At 32.8% G+C, this 17,525-nt stretch overlaps 1 protein-coding gene across 1 annotated transcript in view; it reads left to right on the top strand.

Moving 5' to 3' along the window:
• The window catches only part of KIAA0825 (KIAA0825 ortholog), a 386,482-nt gene that overhangs the window by 114,538 nt on the left and 254,419 nt on the right, over positions 1 to 17,525 (top strand). Inside the window, exons 8-11 of the mRNA XM_054578604.1 lie at positions 685 to 950; positions 2,343 to 2,493; positions 10,963 to 11,153; positions 14,096 to 14,278. Coding sequence (XP_054434579.1) covers positions 685 to 950; positions 2,343 to 2,493; positions 10,963 to 11,153; positions 14,096 to 14,278 — 791 coding nt within the window. The remainder of the gene's footprint in view (positions 1 to 684; positions 951 to 2,342; positions 2,494 to 10,962; positions 11,154 to 14,095; positions 14,279 to 17,525) is intronic.

Below are 17,525 nucleotides of genomic sequence, written 5' to 3'. Positions count from 1 at the left end.
CAACCTCTGATTGAAATGTTTTTAAAAGAGAGTTCTTAAAGATGGCCTCCTATTCTGCTACTGACACCTGTGAGGCTCCAGAACATTCCCCAGGGAACACTGTGGGCTAATCTGGAGTGGAGGCAAATTTTGCCTTCCCATCCACCACACTTCCTTTGCCATTAAAAAGGAGTTGATTCATAATAACTAGTGAAACCCTAGGCACTGTACTTCTAAAACTTGTTTATACCTTGCCTATGAGAGGATGCTGCATGAGATTGTTTCTGATACTTCTAGATTTAGTAAAACTGATATAGCCTTATTTTTATGTGATGATTAATAAAAAAGTTTTATGAAAATTAAAATAAATTTAAAAATGTTATCGTGTTAATAGCAAGAGTACATATTTTCTGAGTTCTATTAACTACAAATAAAAGTATTGCCATGTAAAACTGCTTCATGAGTTTTCATAAGGTCTGTATGGTAACCATAAGGTTTGAAGGTTATATAGAGAGAAGCATCATTTTGGTATTTCCTTATTTGACAGAAAACGTTTAACTTTCTACAGCTGATTACCATAAAGTTGTGTGATTACATTTATGTTTGATGCCAAATTCATTATTTAAGAATTTGGCTCCCCTGTACATAAATTACGTGGTGCTGTCAGAGTACAAATAACTCAGTGCTACATTTATTTCTCCCTAGTTTTGTTCTGACATCATGGAAAAACTTGACACAATGCTTCCACTGGCTTTGGCATGCAGAGATGATTCTTTTCAGGAAATTAGAGCAAACTTTGTGGAGGCCTGCTGTAAAGTGGCAACAGCTGTCCTGGCGAGGCTGCAAGAGAGACGCAAGGAGTTTCCTTCCAGAGCACCCCTGGAAAACCTGCATGCATTGCTCTCCACGGCGGTTTATGTCTTCCAGCGTTTTACGCAATATGAGAATTTGATGAAAGAAAATACCAAGAAGTGAGTGTCATGTATATGAAATTGATGGTCATGTTTACAGTAACATGTAATCTTTGGATATCACAGAAGTAAAATTTTGATGATAATATTTGAGATGAAAATAATAATTAACACGGTGAATTATTTCATTTGTCTTAACTAGGAAATGTCAAAAAGGTGGAGCATGGGATATATTACGCCAGATACATAGATAGTAAGAAAGATATGTATTTTCTCTAAGGGCTCACTCAAAAGACCCGTGCTTTTTCCGTATTCTAATTAGGAGCAACAATTTTCTGCACTCTGTTATGACAAGACCAAACAAACCCTCTTTATTTTATAAGGCACATTGTATCAACTACAGTGAAAAGGAAAAATAAACTTTGTTTTCCTGTGTATACACAGTTGTGAAATACGCACTTCTCTCTTTTGTTTCTAAGCCAAGAGGATGTTAGGAGCTGACATAGAAAATAAATGCATTTCAATCTATTCTATTGACTAAACATATTTCAGAACATCAATTTAGTAATAAACTCTCCTTAATATTTGAGGAGGAAGCATCTGGCAGTCTTAAATCTCATGTGTTAGTAGTCTGAAAAGATTAAATGTTTTCTGTATAGACAATAAAAATGACCATAGGTATTATCACATGCTTTCTGGCTATCCTTGTACTCTCTAGAAGATAACAGGGCCCTGTGCAAAGGGAACATGTGGACTTGGCAGTCTAGTGTGAGCCCAAGAATCTATTCCGCATTACTCATTCAGCCTTTGCAGTTCCTTGGTTGTGAGAGAAAGCATAATACAAATAGCTAAAGATAAAAGTAAAATAAATTCGGCTTGATGTAGAATATCACTATGATATTTCTTTAATTCACGTAAGTAGTCAGATGTTGTTATTCATGTTCGAATTTATAAACAAATGTGCCAGAAATCACTTTATTTCTGTAGAATATTTTAAAACAGCTTATGAGATAATTGACATCTACAAAATTACAATTTTTAAAATAAAAAGAGTATGTTTGTGGGACTTGTGATAGCTTTATAAAAGTTGGTTCTGACAAATGCATGTGTTCTCTATAATAACGATAACCTAATGCCTAAATAATGCACTGATCGCTAATAATAGGCTTACAAAGAATACTTTTATTTTTGAATGATGTATTGACAATGCAGTTTGTCTCAAGCTGAAGTGCATATTTGTGGAACAGCAGATGTACGTTTTCAAAAGACTTGCAAAACAAAGACCATCTTTTTTTTTTCTTTTTGGAAAGTGAATGTGGATGCAGACTTCAGCATTAGGAGGAAATGAATGATTGATATCTAATAATCAAAACCATTTGTAGTACTGGAGATTGTTACCTCCTACTACACAGGCCTTAAATCTCTGTCTCTTTGATCATTCTCTCTGAACAGACCCATATTCCTGGTGCCTGTCCAAGGATATCAGGAATTCATCAACACTCTACAGTTTCAGGTTACGGACTACTGCGTCAGAGTTTGTGCTACAAGCATTTTACAGGATGCTGAGAGCCACCACTGGGATGACTACAAAGCTTTTTATGAGGTGTGAAGTTAAGTTTACTATCCCTCCTTTTTACACAAATATGTTTTACTGCCTACCTGCTTTCTGGCTAATTAGAAACATGAGCTTGGCATTACTAACACACGAAGGCTGTTAGGATAATATTTTTAAAATACTGAATTTGTACTTAGGAAAATGCTGTTTTTAAAAACCTGAAATAATTAGACATCAGAACTCTACTTCTGTTTAAAAATAAAAATAACTTAATTTGATGTGCAGTGTTGCAGTGCTGCATAATAAGTCAGAATACAATGGGATACAATGAAAATTCGAAGAGATAACAATGCCAAAATGCTACAGCCTTGTATTTTTTCAAAAGGGAACAGTTACAGGTATCTTTGCATTTTTTTCTTGTTATGTACTTCCATCTGTGTTTGATAAATATTTTTATTAAGCAGCTTCATTCATTATACTTTTTTTTCCATCTCAAAGTATGTTCTTGTGAGTGTGCTGTAAGACCCATCTGATTATTTATAGCTTGTCTATTTTCATTTAGCCCATGGTTTGAAATCCCAAATTTCTATTGAATTATTCTAATGATTCCCAGTGCAACCAAACCCAGGATCAATTAAAATTATTCATCATCAGCTTCATTCATTTACCTTTGCATACATCCCACTGATTATGCATAAGCCACAATATTTGAAATTTTTTGAAGTTGATTCCAGGGCAGGGTGAAACACTTATAATATCTTAATAAAAGATAAGATGATTAGAGTTTTTAAAAAATTCATCAGTCAAGCCCAGCTTCATTAGCTTTTTCATTTTACCCTTTCCTCTGGATTGAAGCTTATGACTTTTGTTTTCCTGATTGTTCTAATCACTGTAGGATACTGATAAAAAAAAGAGTGGAGTTTTATTCAGTGGAGTCACTTGTCGTCTCCCTGACACTGAATCCTGTAGCTCCACTTATGCCTGAGCTATTACAATAATAAATGTTGTCATATCAGAGAAGAACAACTAATAAGAAGCTCTTTTAAGGGACTTTCCAGCTTGGCCATTTCATCTCTCCTTTAGAGGCCCTCCCCAGGTAGTTTTCCTTTTAGCAAGAACATCCATACAGAGTTTTCCAAACCTGACATACTTCAAATGGCAGTGAGCAGAATGAAAACGAAAGTGCTGTGGTGCATCTGGTCACCTGAGATAAGAAAGAGAATATTAGTCTTCTCTCCTGGCAGCATCACAACTTCCTTATTTGACTTGAGATGAACAGAGAGGTTGAAAATGAATCCATCCCATGTTTCAAGCTATTTCAATATGTCACTTTTTTATAATGAGCAATTTTATATGATGTTTTCATTGAAAAATATGGTATTATCTCACTATACGTCCAACAAAGAGGTATTATGCAAATTAGGACCTAAAGAGTTGTACAGTATAAATAGTAAGTGGATGCATTGCCAATCTGTTATTGAAATTACAAAGTATTTTAAAAAAAACAAATTGCTATGCAACATGCAGCTCTTAGATCTTATGACAATGCTTTAGCTTCAAAGACAGAAATAACAAGATAGTTACCCTGTGATTACGTGGTACGGTGGCTTCCATATACTTACATGGTCAGTAGTTACAATTTAATTGCAGAGTTAGTAGTTGTTATTTATGCACAGAAAAATAAAGTGATGCGGCTTTTCTACTTACCATAAATAAGAAACTTCTAAAAATAGCACAGATTTTAAACTGTTTTGACAACTGGAGTACCTGACAGGGGTTTTATCCTGTTTACTACAACCCTTTCTCCTCCTCTTCCCATTATTCCAATTGATTTGTGAAACAGGACTAGTTTTTTTTTGTTTTGTTTTGTTGTTGTTGTTTTTTTTTTTTTTTTTTCCTGGCAGGACTGTTTTGAGAGGAGAGGAGATGAAATCTGCCAGACCGAAGGTAAAGGGTACGATAGAGATCTCAGGGGAACCTAGTGCCATGTGCAGGAGTGTAGTAAAGAAACAGTGAAATAGTTTACAAGATATGGAGTGATATTTGCTCATATTTTGTGATATCAAGTGAGCCCTAGATACATTATTTCCATTTTCTAAACTGTCAGGTTGAGAAAGTCAAAAGAGTTCGGCATCTCTCTGATGAGGTGCTGGTCAGATGGCACAGTGGGTGTTCAGATTACATGTTTAAATTTAAGCATTTAGTATAGTTGACATCTGCTCAATTTTAGCAACTTGTGTTTTCCAACAGTCAAAGAATAAAGAATTGTCTGTTCAAAGATAATATTGAGTGGCTTATGTAATAAAGCCCAGCTGCATGTTCCCTGATATATAATCTAACTAAAAGCTCACATCTGTTTACATTATAGTGGGCCTGCAAAAATAACAGATGTTTACTAGCAGAATACTTTTGAAATGACAACAAGTAGAGAAACAGGTCAGAAAAATAAATGGATCACACTTAGTTTAATGAAAACTCTTGCATACATTGAAGTTATACACATTTTAAAGAGAATTGTGAGAATGATGACCAGTTGGAATGTACACTTGAAATTTATGTGTTAAAAAAGTCTTAAAAATAAGTATTTTTCACTTTTAGAAGAAATATATGTACCTGAAGTTGTTTTTATTTTCTTATTTATTGCTTAAAGGTAGCTATTAAGGAATTTTTTTTTATATTTGAAAAATATGAGAAATCATGTTGGCACTATCCATTGCCATGGAAAAAGTTAGTGTAAGTTATTTATACTATTCATTACATAAGCTGGGGTCAGTTTTGCTTTAATTAACATACTACAGTACACCAAAAATATAAGAAAATCTAGCTTTAAAAACTCCCTTCTTATGGATGGAAAAAATATTCCATGCAAATGAACATGAAAAAAAGGCTGGGGTAACGATACTTATATCAGACAAAATAGACTTCAAAACAAAAGCCCTAATAAGAGACAAAGAAGATCACTACATAATACTTGAGGGAGTAGTCCAGCAAGAGGATGTAACTCTTGTAAACATATGTGTACCCAACATAGGAGGACCTGAATATATAAAGAAAATATTGGAGGACTTTAAGAGATAGACAGAAATACAGTCATAGTAAGGGATTTAAATATGCCACTGTCAACAATGGATATGTCTTCCAAACAAAAAGTCAACAAAAATATTGCAACATTGAACGGCACTCTCAGGGGTGTCCAACCTTTTGGTGCCTCTGGGCCACACTGGAAGAAGAATTGTCTTGGGCCACACACTAAATACACAAACACTAATGAAAACTGGGGAGCAAAAAAAAAAAGATTTTAAGTAAATTTATGATTTTGTGCTGGGCCACATTTATAGCCATCCTGGGCTAGAGGTTGAACACCCCTACAAGATCAAATAGACTTAATTGATGTTTACAGAATATTTCACCTCAAAGAAGCAAAATATACGTTCTTCTCAAACACACATGGATCATTCTCAAAGATAGACCATTTGGTAGAACACAAAACAAGCCATAGCAAATTCAAGAAAATTGAAATCATATCAAGCATCTTGAATCACAATGACTTGAAACTAGAAACCAACCTCAAGAAAAATACTCAAATGTGGGAGAGGGGGGATGGGCAGGGCAGGGGAAAGCAATGGGGGAAAATGGGACAACTGTAACTGAAGAACAATAAAAATTTTTTTTTTAATTAAAAAAATAAAATCTTTTTTAAAAAGGCAAAAAAGGAAAAAACTCAAAAACATTCAAATACAAGGAGGCTGAATAGCATCTTATTATATAGTGAATGGGTTAACAATGAGATCAAGAAAGAAATCAAAAAGTATCTGAACACAAAGGAAAATGAACAAACAACAATCCAAAACCTGTGGAACACAGTGAGGCAATCCTGAGAGAGCAGTTCATAGGAATACAGGCCTACTTAACAGAGATAAAAAATCTCAGGTAAACAACATAACCTTACATCAAAAAGAACTAGAGGAACAACAACAAAGCCCAGAGTGAGCAGAAGAAAGGAAATAATCAAGATCAGAGCAGAATTAAATTTCATAGAAACTAAAAAAAAAATTCAAATGATCAATGAATCCAGGAGCTGGTTCTTTGAAAAGATATACAAAATTAACAAACTTTAACAGACTCATCAAGAAAGAAAAGAGAGAGGACTCAAATAAATCAGAAATGAAAGAGGAAAAGTAACAATTGATAGCAGAAAAATACAAATGATTGTAAGAAATTACTATGAACAACTATAAGCAAAGAAATTGGACAACCTGAGTGAAATGGATGAATTTCTAGAAACATATAATCTTCCAAAACTGAATCAGGAAGAAGCATAAAACCTGAACAGACCTATAACAACTAGTGAAATTGAAGGCATAATCAAAACATTCCTAGCACAGGAAAGCCCTGGACCGGATGGCTTCACAGGTGAATTTTATTAAGCATTCAAGGAATAACACCTATCCTTCTGAAACTATTCCAAAAAATTCAAGAAGAGGAAAACTCCCAAACTCTTTTTTCAAGGCCAGCATTAGCCTAATCACAAAAAACAGGTAAAGACACAACAAAGATAGAAAATTACAGGCCAATATCTCTGATGAACATAGATGCTAAAATCCTCAACAGAATATTAGCCAGCCAGATCCAGCAATACCTTAAAAAGAATATACACCATGATCAAATGGGATTGATTCCAGGATTCAAGGATGGTACTATACTCGCAAATTCTGATGTATCAATAAATGTGATACATCATAAAATGAAAGATAAAAATCACATCACCGTATCAACAGATGCAGAAAAAGCAGTGATAAAATCCAGCATCCATGTATGACAAAAATACTCAGCAGAGCAGGAATAGAGGGAGCATATATGTCAACATAATAAAGGACATATACAAAAACCCTACTGTCAACATCATACTCAATGGGCAAAAACTAAAAGTGTTTCCCTTAAAATCAGGAACACGACAAGGGCGTCTGCTTTCACAACTCTTATTCAAAATATTACTGGAGATCCTAGCCACAGCAGTCAGGCAAGAAGAAGAAATAAAAGTCATCCAAATTGGAAAGGAGTATGTAAATCTGTCATTATTTGCAGAAGCCATGATAGTGTACATAGAAAGCCCTATAGCCTCCCCCCAAAACTACCCAACCTGATAAGTGAATTCGGCGAAGTAGCAGGATACAAAGTCAATATTAAAGAATTGATGGCATTTTTGTATACCAACAATGAACTATCAGAAAAAGAAGCTAAGAGAAAAAAGTCCATTTACTATATCAACAACAAAGAAAGTACCTAGGAATAAATTAAACCAAGGCAATAAAAGACCCATCCTTTTAAAACTAAAACTATAGAGCATTGAAGAAAGAAATTGAGGAAGATACAAATAAGTGGAAGCATATCCCCTGTTCATGAACTGGAAGAGTTAACATCATTAAAATGTTCATACTACCCAAAGCAATCTATAGGTTCAATGTAATTCCTAGTAAAATACCAATGGCATATTTTATAGATCTAAAACAAATGTTTCAAAAATTTGTGTGGAATCAAAAAGACCCCCAAAAGCCTAAGCAATCTTGAGAAAGAAGAACAATGTTGAAGGGATCACAGTACCTGATATCAAACTATACTACAAGGCCACTATAATCAAAACAGTCTGGTACTGGCATAAGAACATAAATCAATGGAACAAAATAGAGAGCCCAGAAGTAAACCCATGTCTCTATGGTCAACTAATATTTGAAAAAGGGACATGAGCATACAATGGAGTAAAAATAGCCTCTTCAATAAATGGTGTTGGGAGAACTGGATTCATACATGCCAAAAATGGAAACTAGACAACCAACTTACACATATACCAGAACAAACTCAAATTGGATAAAAGATTTAAAAAGAAATTGTGATACCATAAAAGTATTAATGGAAAACATAAGCAGTAAAATCTCAGATATCCCTTATGTCAATATTTTTGCCAATATATCTCCTATGGAAAGGGAAATAAAGGAAAAAAGTAAACAGATGAGATTGCATCAAATTAAAAAGCTTCTGCATGGCTAAAGAAGTGAATTTCTTTTCATCAAAATGAAAAGGGAACTGACTGTATGGGAGAACATATTCGCCAATGATTGATTGGACAACGGTTAAATATCCAAAATATACAAAGAACTTATATGACCCAACAACAGAAAGTCAAACAATCCAATTAAAAAATAGGCAAAGGACCTGAATAGACACTTCTCCGAGGAGGACATGCAGATGGCCCGTAGACATCTATAAATGCTCAATATCAATAGCCATCAGAGAGATGCAAATTAAAACCACAATGAGACATCCATTCACACCTGTCAGAATGGCTAACATTAATAAGTCAACAAACAACAAGTGCTAGCCAGGATATAGAGAAAAGGGAACCCTAGTGCCCTGTTGGTGGGAATGCAGACTGGTGCAGCCACCATGGAAAACAGTATGCAATTTCCTCAAAAAATTAAAAATGGACCTGCCTTTTGACTCAGCTATTCCATTGCTGGGAATATACCCTAAGAAACCTGAAACACCAATTCAAAAAAACTTATGCATCCCTATGTTCATAGCAGTGCTATTTACAATAGCCAACTGTTATAAACAGCCTAAGTGCCCATCAGTAGATGAATTTAAAAACTGTGGTACATTCACACAATGGAATACTATGCAACAGAAAGAATGAAGAAGGAGTTCCTACCTTTTGTGACAGCATGGATTGAACTGGAGACTGTTATGCTAAGTGAAATAAGCCAGTCAATGAAAAACAGATACCATATGATCTCACTTACAAGAGGAATCTAATGAACAAAATAAACTAACAAGCAAAATAGAACAAAGCAAAAAAGACATGGAAACGCAGAACAGACAGCTTCCAGAGTAGAGGGAGGAAGGCGGGTAGTGGAAAGAAGAGGAAGGGATTAGTCAAAGAACGGGTTTGAATGACCCACAGACATGGTGAATGATTTGGTGATTTACTTTGGAAGGGAGGATGGGCTAGGTGGTGGAGGGTGAAGGGGGAAAAATTGGGACAACTGTAATAGAATAAATAAGAATAAAAAATAAAACACCCTTCTTACTTTAAGAAATTTGAAAAAAGTATTTATTGCAGAACAAAACATAGACAGCATAATGAACTATAATTTTGTTACTTTGGTATTAATTTTGTAATTTTTTTTCTTAAATAGTTTTGATATACATCTAATCAGAAGGCAGGGGTCACAATCCCCTCGAGTTTGAACTTGACTCTTTGACATTTGATATCCAGGTTTCCCACCAAAGGATAAAATTCTACTCATTTATAAACTCCATTTGAAAGTCAATAGATAATGACTGTAAATTATTATTATTATTATGCAGTGATTACAAAAGATTTTTAGTAGTGAAAGAAATTACTGGAAGAATAACATGTAAGGAGAATGCTCAAAGGAGCATATGCATAAGTAACTATCCACTTTTGGTATAACATTTTTTTGGTGTAAGATTTTTTTAGATAACATTTGAGAAATACAAGTAATGGGTAAAACAAAAATTTTGAAAGGGTTACTCAGAGATAAAATCAGAAGTTTTACTATTTTAAGTTTCTATATTGTAAGATAATCAAGATAATGTTTGAAGAATGCAGTCCACTCCTGCTATTTCAACTAATCTTTTTAACTGGTTCAAAGAAAATGAGGTCAAACTACTAGCATACCTCCCTAAGAGCAAGTTAACTAATTAATGCTTGTAAATCACTTGAGGCTACCTTCTAATTTCTGCCTGTTCCCCTTGGCCTTGGCCACTGCTGGGTCTCCTTCTGTGGTCAGGGAAAATTTGGCACACAGAAGAGATCTACAGGAGGATGGAAGGGAATGAGACTCTGGCCTCTTGGAAGTATAATGTGCTGTAAAAATACTAAGAATAATGATAAGGTCTGCCCAGGCTATTCAAAATCTCGTAAAATCAGACTAGTATATTATCCGTTTCTAGTATTGTTGTTAAAACACCATGGATAAAGCCTAATGTAATAATCTTTAGTAGTTACCCATCCACTTGGTTTCATGCATGCTGATAAGTGTACAGTATGTAAGGTAATTTTTGCTCTAGTTATTTCATTATCATGTGAAATCTGAAACATTTGTAACATTATCTCAGTTCTGCTACTACTTAATTTAAATAATTAAATTATAATCTTAGAAAAGTCAGCCCACTATCTTAAACTAGCATGACATGTTTAGCAACTGAAAAGCCGATTGTTTAAAAGTAAATTTTAAACTTCATGCCCAGGATATGCTAGGTGAAATGCTTGCAGTCTGGATTTGCGTTAGAATATCTAGTCTTGTGATTGAAATAAAACATATGTTCCTTTGTCAGTAAGGATGTTTTACATCTTGTCAAAAATTTTTCTTGGTCATCTAGTGTGTCAGACTCTCCAGCTATTTCCTTTCAGCCTGAACTAATTAGGTTCATAGGAAACAAACTGACATTTTGGAAGATGTGATTCTATTGTTTAATGTGTGGTGGTTTTGCCAGGGGGAAAGATGCTCCTTCTCACTCCAGATGTGGCATTACTTCTTCTGGGCTCTTCATCATGATCTCTGGACCATTCTGCCCCCTAATTTTGCCCAGAAGATTCTAGCAGAAGTTTTTGAGAAATCTTTGGGTCTACTGGCCTCCAGATATGCTCGGGCCCGTCCCAGTTATAAGAGAGCTCCACAGATAAGGTAACTGATGTTGTGAAAACCACTGCCTTTCAAGAAAAATTTTCCACCATTTAATATAAAGCAGAATGTGATTCTGAATCTCATGACATGACACCTTGTATACTTAACATGTTTCTAACATCTGAAAGGAAATTGTACTTAATTTTCTGAAATATTTAAGTGAAATTGTGGAACTTGAATCAAGTAATTTTGCTATTTTTTTCTTGTTATAATTGTGTATAGCACCCACTTTTTCTCAAAAATGATTGAAGATGTACTTAGGATGTATATGTCCTTATGTTTAACCTTCATGTGTGTGTAGATGAAGGTTAATAAATAAGATAAAGAGAAAATTAAAGTACTAAAATGCAGAAAAAAAGCAGTGTTGTGATAGACCAGTCAATTTGACTGAGATTCTAAGCAACCAGGCGATTTTAGTTTCTTAGGTTTTGTGTGTGTGTGTGTGTGTGTGTGTGTGTGTGTGTGTGTGTGTGTTTAAGCCCGTAAGTAGTATAGTTAATCTTCATTAAGAAAACTCTTTTGTCTAGTCATTTTTCTCCTTAATATATTCTAATTACTTCTTTCCTCTTTTACTTTATTTCTTTTTTTTTTCCCATTACGTATTGCTAAAAGCCAGTTCAACGAAATGTGAAATCATGGAAAATAGAAGCCACAGTCACTGTATTAAATTAAAGACTAAATTATAATCCAATTCCACAAGTTATCTAGGCAATGAATATTATAAAAACATGCTTACATGACAACAGTCTATATGAAGAGGAGATTTTGTTTTATAAATATTCCAACTAATGGGATTAAGACTTGTCTTTTAAGTATAGTTATATATAAATATATTTTAAGAGAAACCTACAGATCTCAGAAGTTTGTTTTTTTTTTTTTTTTTTGGCAGTAGGAATCATTTCCTGATAATGTTCATGCTCTTGTAAAGCAGGCTGCACTTGAAGGGCATTTAGGTCCTGCTACAGTGTTTCATAAATATGGTATTTTACACAGGCTGTTTTGAATTACTGACCAAGCATTTTTTTTTTTTAAATTGAACTCTGAAGAATAGATGGAAAATTCCTTTTGAGAGCAAAGAATACCTCATTCTTTTTTCTTATGTAGTGTGAATCACTTTTGACTATGAGGTGGCAAGTCATTTTGAGACATTTATGAAATCAGATTTACTATAAGCTCATGAAATAGGTAGTTTATTTAATTTAATTACTGTAGAGACTTTTGGCTTTTATTTTCTGGGTGGTTACGTAATAAAGCCATGTAGAGATAGAAGTTTTTCTTCTAGTTTTCCTAAGTAAAATAAATATTTTTATTTGTATGTTTAATTCTAAAATACCATTCATGTGGAAATCAGATTATGCACTTGTATGTGTGTGTATACATATAACTTGGATTTGTAATTGTTTAATCAGCAATGAAAGTAAGTGGATGCAAATTACAATTAACCTTCCTAAAGGTGATTATTAAGGCTTTTAGTATTCTAGTAGCCTCCAACTGCCAGATAACCACAACCATATACATGATTTATATATAATATGTGATATATTATTAATATATGTATAAACTTATTGTACATATAATAAAATTGAAGCCAAAATGTAATTTTAAAAGATCCTTGTACTAATTTTTCTTCATATTGCTTCAAAAATTTCATCCTCTATTTCTTCAACACTGAATATACATAAAAAAAGAGTAAATTAACTGAGGTCCGTAAAATTTAATTGTGCACTAAAATAATCTTTAAACAGATCTTTGAGTCCCTATTATAGCCCAAAAAAGATAGAAACAAAGAAATGAATGTATGAATAAGATAAATAATATAGCATATTAAAAAATTTTATTATTGGAAGTTTCTGAAACTATAGGCTTTTGTTGGGTTGGCCAAAAAGTTCATTTAGTTTTTTTCATATGATGACTCTAGTAGTGCTTAGATGTCTTTAACTTCATTTGAAACAATTTTTTTTAGATTGTGTTGTGACAGCTGTCATATCAGCGTTCATTTAAAGTAACATCAAAATTGGTGAATTTTTGTGCAGCCATTTAATATCGAAGATGGAAGAAGATATGCAACATTTTCAGTGTATTATGTTTTATTATTTCAAGAAAGGTAAAAATGCAACTGAAACAAAAGAAGGATATATGCAGTGCATGGAGAAGTTGCTGTGACTGATCGAATGTGTCAAAAGTGGTTTGCAAAGTTTCTTGGTACTATTGACATTTTGGCCAAATAGTTCTTTGATGTGGGCCTGTCTTATGCATTGGAAGGTGTTTAGCAGCTTCCCTGGCCTCTACCCACTAGAAGTCAATAGCGGGAGGTAGCGGGTGTATTCAAAATATCCAAACCAATAAAGTTATTGGTTAAAATGAAAAACGTGTCTTCTATTTTAGGGTAAAAAAAAATATGAACTTTTTGGTCAATCCAATACATTAGTGCTTCTGGTGTCATTTTTTTCTTATCTCCCACTTACCTGGAGAACATACGAGCCACCCTCGTGACTGTCTTTTGACAGCTTATACTTAGATGAGAGGAATCGTTCTATCAAATTTTTAGCTATCATATATATTTGAATAATAACAAAGTTTCTTTTATTCTGGCTTTTATTTTACTGAATGTAATTTCAAGGAAAGTATTTTGAACTTCTTGAACTGTATTTTAATAAATATATATACATATATTAAAATATATGTATTTAAAGCACTCCTAACGTACTTCACTGTTACAGACCTCACAGTTCCTAAAGGTAATGGTATTATGGGTCACCTAACACATGGAAACTCAAAACCTAGTTCTGATGTTTTCTTTCTTTTATCTCTGAAACTCTAGTATCTAAACAAATATTTATATTATTTCATATTTTTAATACAAGAAAGAAAGAAGATAATGTATATATCACATAGAGAAAGAATTTTATTTAACATAATTTTCTTCTTTTTCTTCCTACTAGGCTTGATATCACAACAATTTTAATATGTACTGAGAACATGTTATGGTCAGTTTGCACATCTGTACAGAAACTTTTGAATCCTCAGGAGTATATAGATGATAAAATTTTTAAAATTCATACCCATTGTAACAATCTGTTGACAACATTAGTCATTTTGACTTCACCATTAACTGAATTATATCAGTAAGTATCAAATATATTTTCTCTTTAGCTATTATAATTTATAAAATAATGTGATTTACCAAAGTTATTTTTATACTCTTTATTGAATTGTGTAAAGTAGTAAGTAGAAATTTTTGAAGTGCAATTTTGATACTGTGAATTGGGACATTTTACAAAACTAACACTGAACAATGGGGGCTTCTTTCTTCTCAAAATAATTTAGTCCTAATAATGTGTCATATCTTTATTGGTCAATTCTATTCAGTTGATAAGGCTCCAATACAATCAGTACCATTTTAAGCTTTACTATTTGAATTATTTAAATGATTAAATTATATTAATAGGTTGGTTATTACAGTCATAGCTTGAAACTCTATGAAAAATAAATGGCACTTTGCTGTCTTAAAAATATTTTTTATTTTATAATTTTATGTAAAGTGACTTGCTCTAATAAAAAAAATGAAAAATGGTTCTAAAATATGTCCAAATCTGAAAGAGCCCTAATGCTTCCACATTGGCAGTTGGATTTGCATTTTTAGTATGAAGCTTTAGTGTCTGAGCTAGTAATGGCAAGTAAAAATAGGACTAAGCAATTACATTTTTAAAATGTTGATGTAGTTTACCTATCTAAATAAATGAGATTTTGGGAAATTAAAATTTCTGAACTACTTTTTTGATTTATTTATGGCTTATTTGATTCAAATTTGTAATAGGAAAGGTTGGAGTAGTCTTATAATAGAATACTAATATAATTTTGTTTAAACTCTTCTCCAAAGTAGTCACTTTATCTTGAAAGACTAGATAATTGCATGTTCTTATTTCTTGGGTAGTAAAAATTAGACATTTAGTATTTCTATTTCTTAAGATAAATGAGGCAAAGTATTCTTTTCTTCACAGTCTGGTAAGGACAATATATAAACCTTGATTTTCAGAAAATTTTTGAGACCGTTGGGCTAGAAATTCTAAGAGTAATTAATGACTTGATTCCAGTTTCCCCATAATTTTCACCCACTGTTTGATTTTCAACTAACCCATTGTTTACAGATTGTTCCTTCTGGCAACCCTATGTTGAAAACTAATTTTAGAAACGGAGAATTCTTTCAGAAAGGGGGAGAAACAGCGAGATAAATTGCTAGAAGTTGGGGATTAAATACATAGTGGTTCACAATCATTAAAAGTTCAAGGTCTGAAGCCCATAGTAAATCCTAGTAAACTAAACTGATTTACCATAGATGAAAAAATTGTTGTGCTCTTAGTTCAATGGGTCATTTCATCTAAAGTAAGTCCCTGTGAAAATCAGGAACAAAGTTGACAAATTTCATGGATTGGTCATGGTGAGCAATATTGAATTTCATGGTTGGTCACAGATGAATAGAAAAATTTTAACCCCCAATGCATTTGTAAAACAAATAAATTATCAAAGATTGCATATTTTAATAATAATAATGTATTATACATTAATTATTGTTAACCTATAGCCTTTTAATACATTTTTAAACAACTATGCAAGCACTTAAATCTCTGTGATTAGTACATTAGATATTGCAGTGTAACCTCATTTAACAAATTTAAATTGCTAATTTCAACCAGGATTATAGAACATTTTACATCATGCACTGCCTCTGGTTATTCTTAATATAGAACAGATAGCTATATTGCTTTGAAGCATGAACAAAAATTTAGATATACTTTAATTCTGTTTAAATCTCACTTCAAAAAATTTCACAAATTTTATACATTCATATCGATTTAAATTTTATGATTGTTTTCTAAGAGCATATATATAACCTTTGACATATGTTTTGCTTTGTCTTGGCAGAGAAATCTACAGGGCAGTGTGTTCTCACTAATTAGGAAAAAAAAATGTGCATGCATTGCAAGAACCCTATTGACTTACTTAGCTTCCTTTCATAGACAGGATATGAAATTGTCATATTATTAGTGTTTCAGAAAAAAAACTGTACTTCTATTTCACATTAAAAAATTAAACTGTATACTTTAATGAATTGGTAAAAAGTAACAGATATTGATTGTATAGATTTTTTTTAATGAATCATACCTGACATTTGTCACTTTATTTAAACCTTTTTAGAAGGTGACTGTCCGTATTCCAAGTAGTTCTGACTGATAAATTGAATGTACTTGTATTTTCCTTTCTGAGCTTAGCATAGGACCACTCCATTCCAGGGCAGGAATACATGATTTTTAAAATCTTTTCAGGAAGGATGACACTTGTTTGCAAAAAATGCGAGTTCTTTTTTTAACTCTCCTTTGAAGGTTTCTTTTAGAATGTTGTAAAAGGAGTACTTTAGCTTTGCCCTCTAGGGAAAGAGACCTGCTGAAACATAAAATATTCACCATGTATTTTGCAAAGTGCTTATCACTTGTAGTTCTTTTGTAAAGGCATTAAGCTGTACATTCAGAAGTGTGGTCAATGAGCATTCACACACACATACAGACAGTGCTTTCGTATTACGTTTTTCTTGCGTAGAGTATTAGTTTTAGTTTGTGCGTAGCAAATAAAAAATTAATTCCTAGAATTTTAGGTAAAAGCAATTTACTTTAAATCAACAAACGTGTTGCCTCCTTGGTCCATATGATTAAGCACAAAGGATACAGCAGTGAGCAAGAAGAAAGAAATACCTGTTATTAATAATTTAGGAAAGTCTGATAAAATTTTTAATGATAAAATTAAAAATGTTTTGATGTATTATATACAAACTAAAAATATAAAGTTTATGAAATTTGCCTATTGCCAATGTCTTAACTTTTAATAACATGAAATATACAACCTATGAAGCAAAGACTGAAGTCATCAGAAATAGGTAAAAATGTGGATTACTAAACAAATAACAGCAGACATATCTTGGGGTTCACTTGGTGTCACTCATAATGGCTTTTGCATCACTGAATTCCAAGGTATTTCATTGTTCTGCCTCTAGTTTCAAGCTCATGCTAGGTCTTTTGAGGTTATGGTCTTCTTAACCTGTAATTTATTTTTAAAGCCTATTTCACTGTCCCTCACAAAACAGAATATGTTTGTCTAAAACTTTGTTTTTTATACCTCCAGAATATCTGGCAAACTTTGGAAAATAGTTAGGCAGTTCCTCAAAATGGTAAGCATAGAAAATACATAAGTAAAATGTTAAGCGTTTGGTCACATGATCTAGCCATTTTACTTTAGGTTCATACCCAAAAGGAATTAAAACATATGTCCACAAAAAGATCTGTACAAAAAAGATAATAGCAACATTTTTTTAAACGACAC

Source organism: Pteronotus mesoamericanus, unplaced genomic scaffold (assembly GCF_021234165.1).
Source record: "Pteronotus mesoamericanus isolate MK-2021 breed Mesoamerican mustached bat unplaced genomic scaffold, CSHL_Meso_final contig_50, whole genome shotgun sequence".
Taxonomy (NCBI): Eukaryota; Metazoa; Chordata; class Mammalia; order Chiroptera; family Mormoopidae; genus Pteronotus; species Pteronotus mesoamericanus.
Note: the sequence above shows the minus strand (reverse complement) of the source record. Positions and strands in the feature narration are given on the sequence as shown.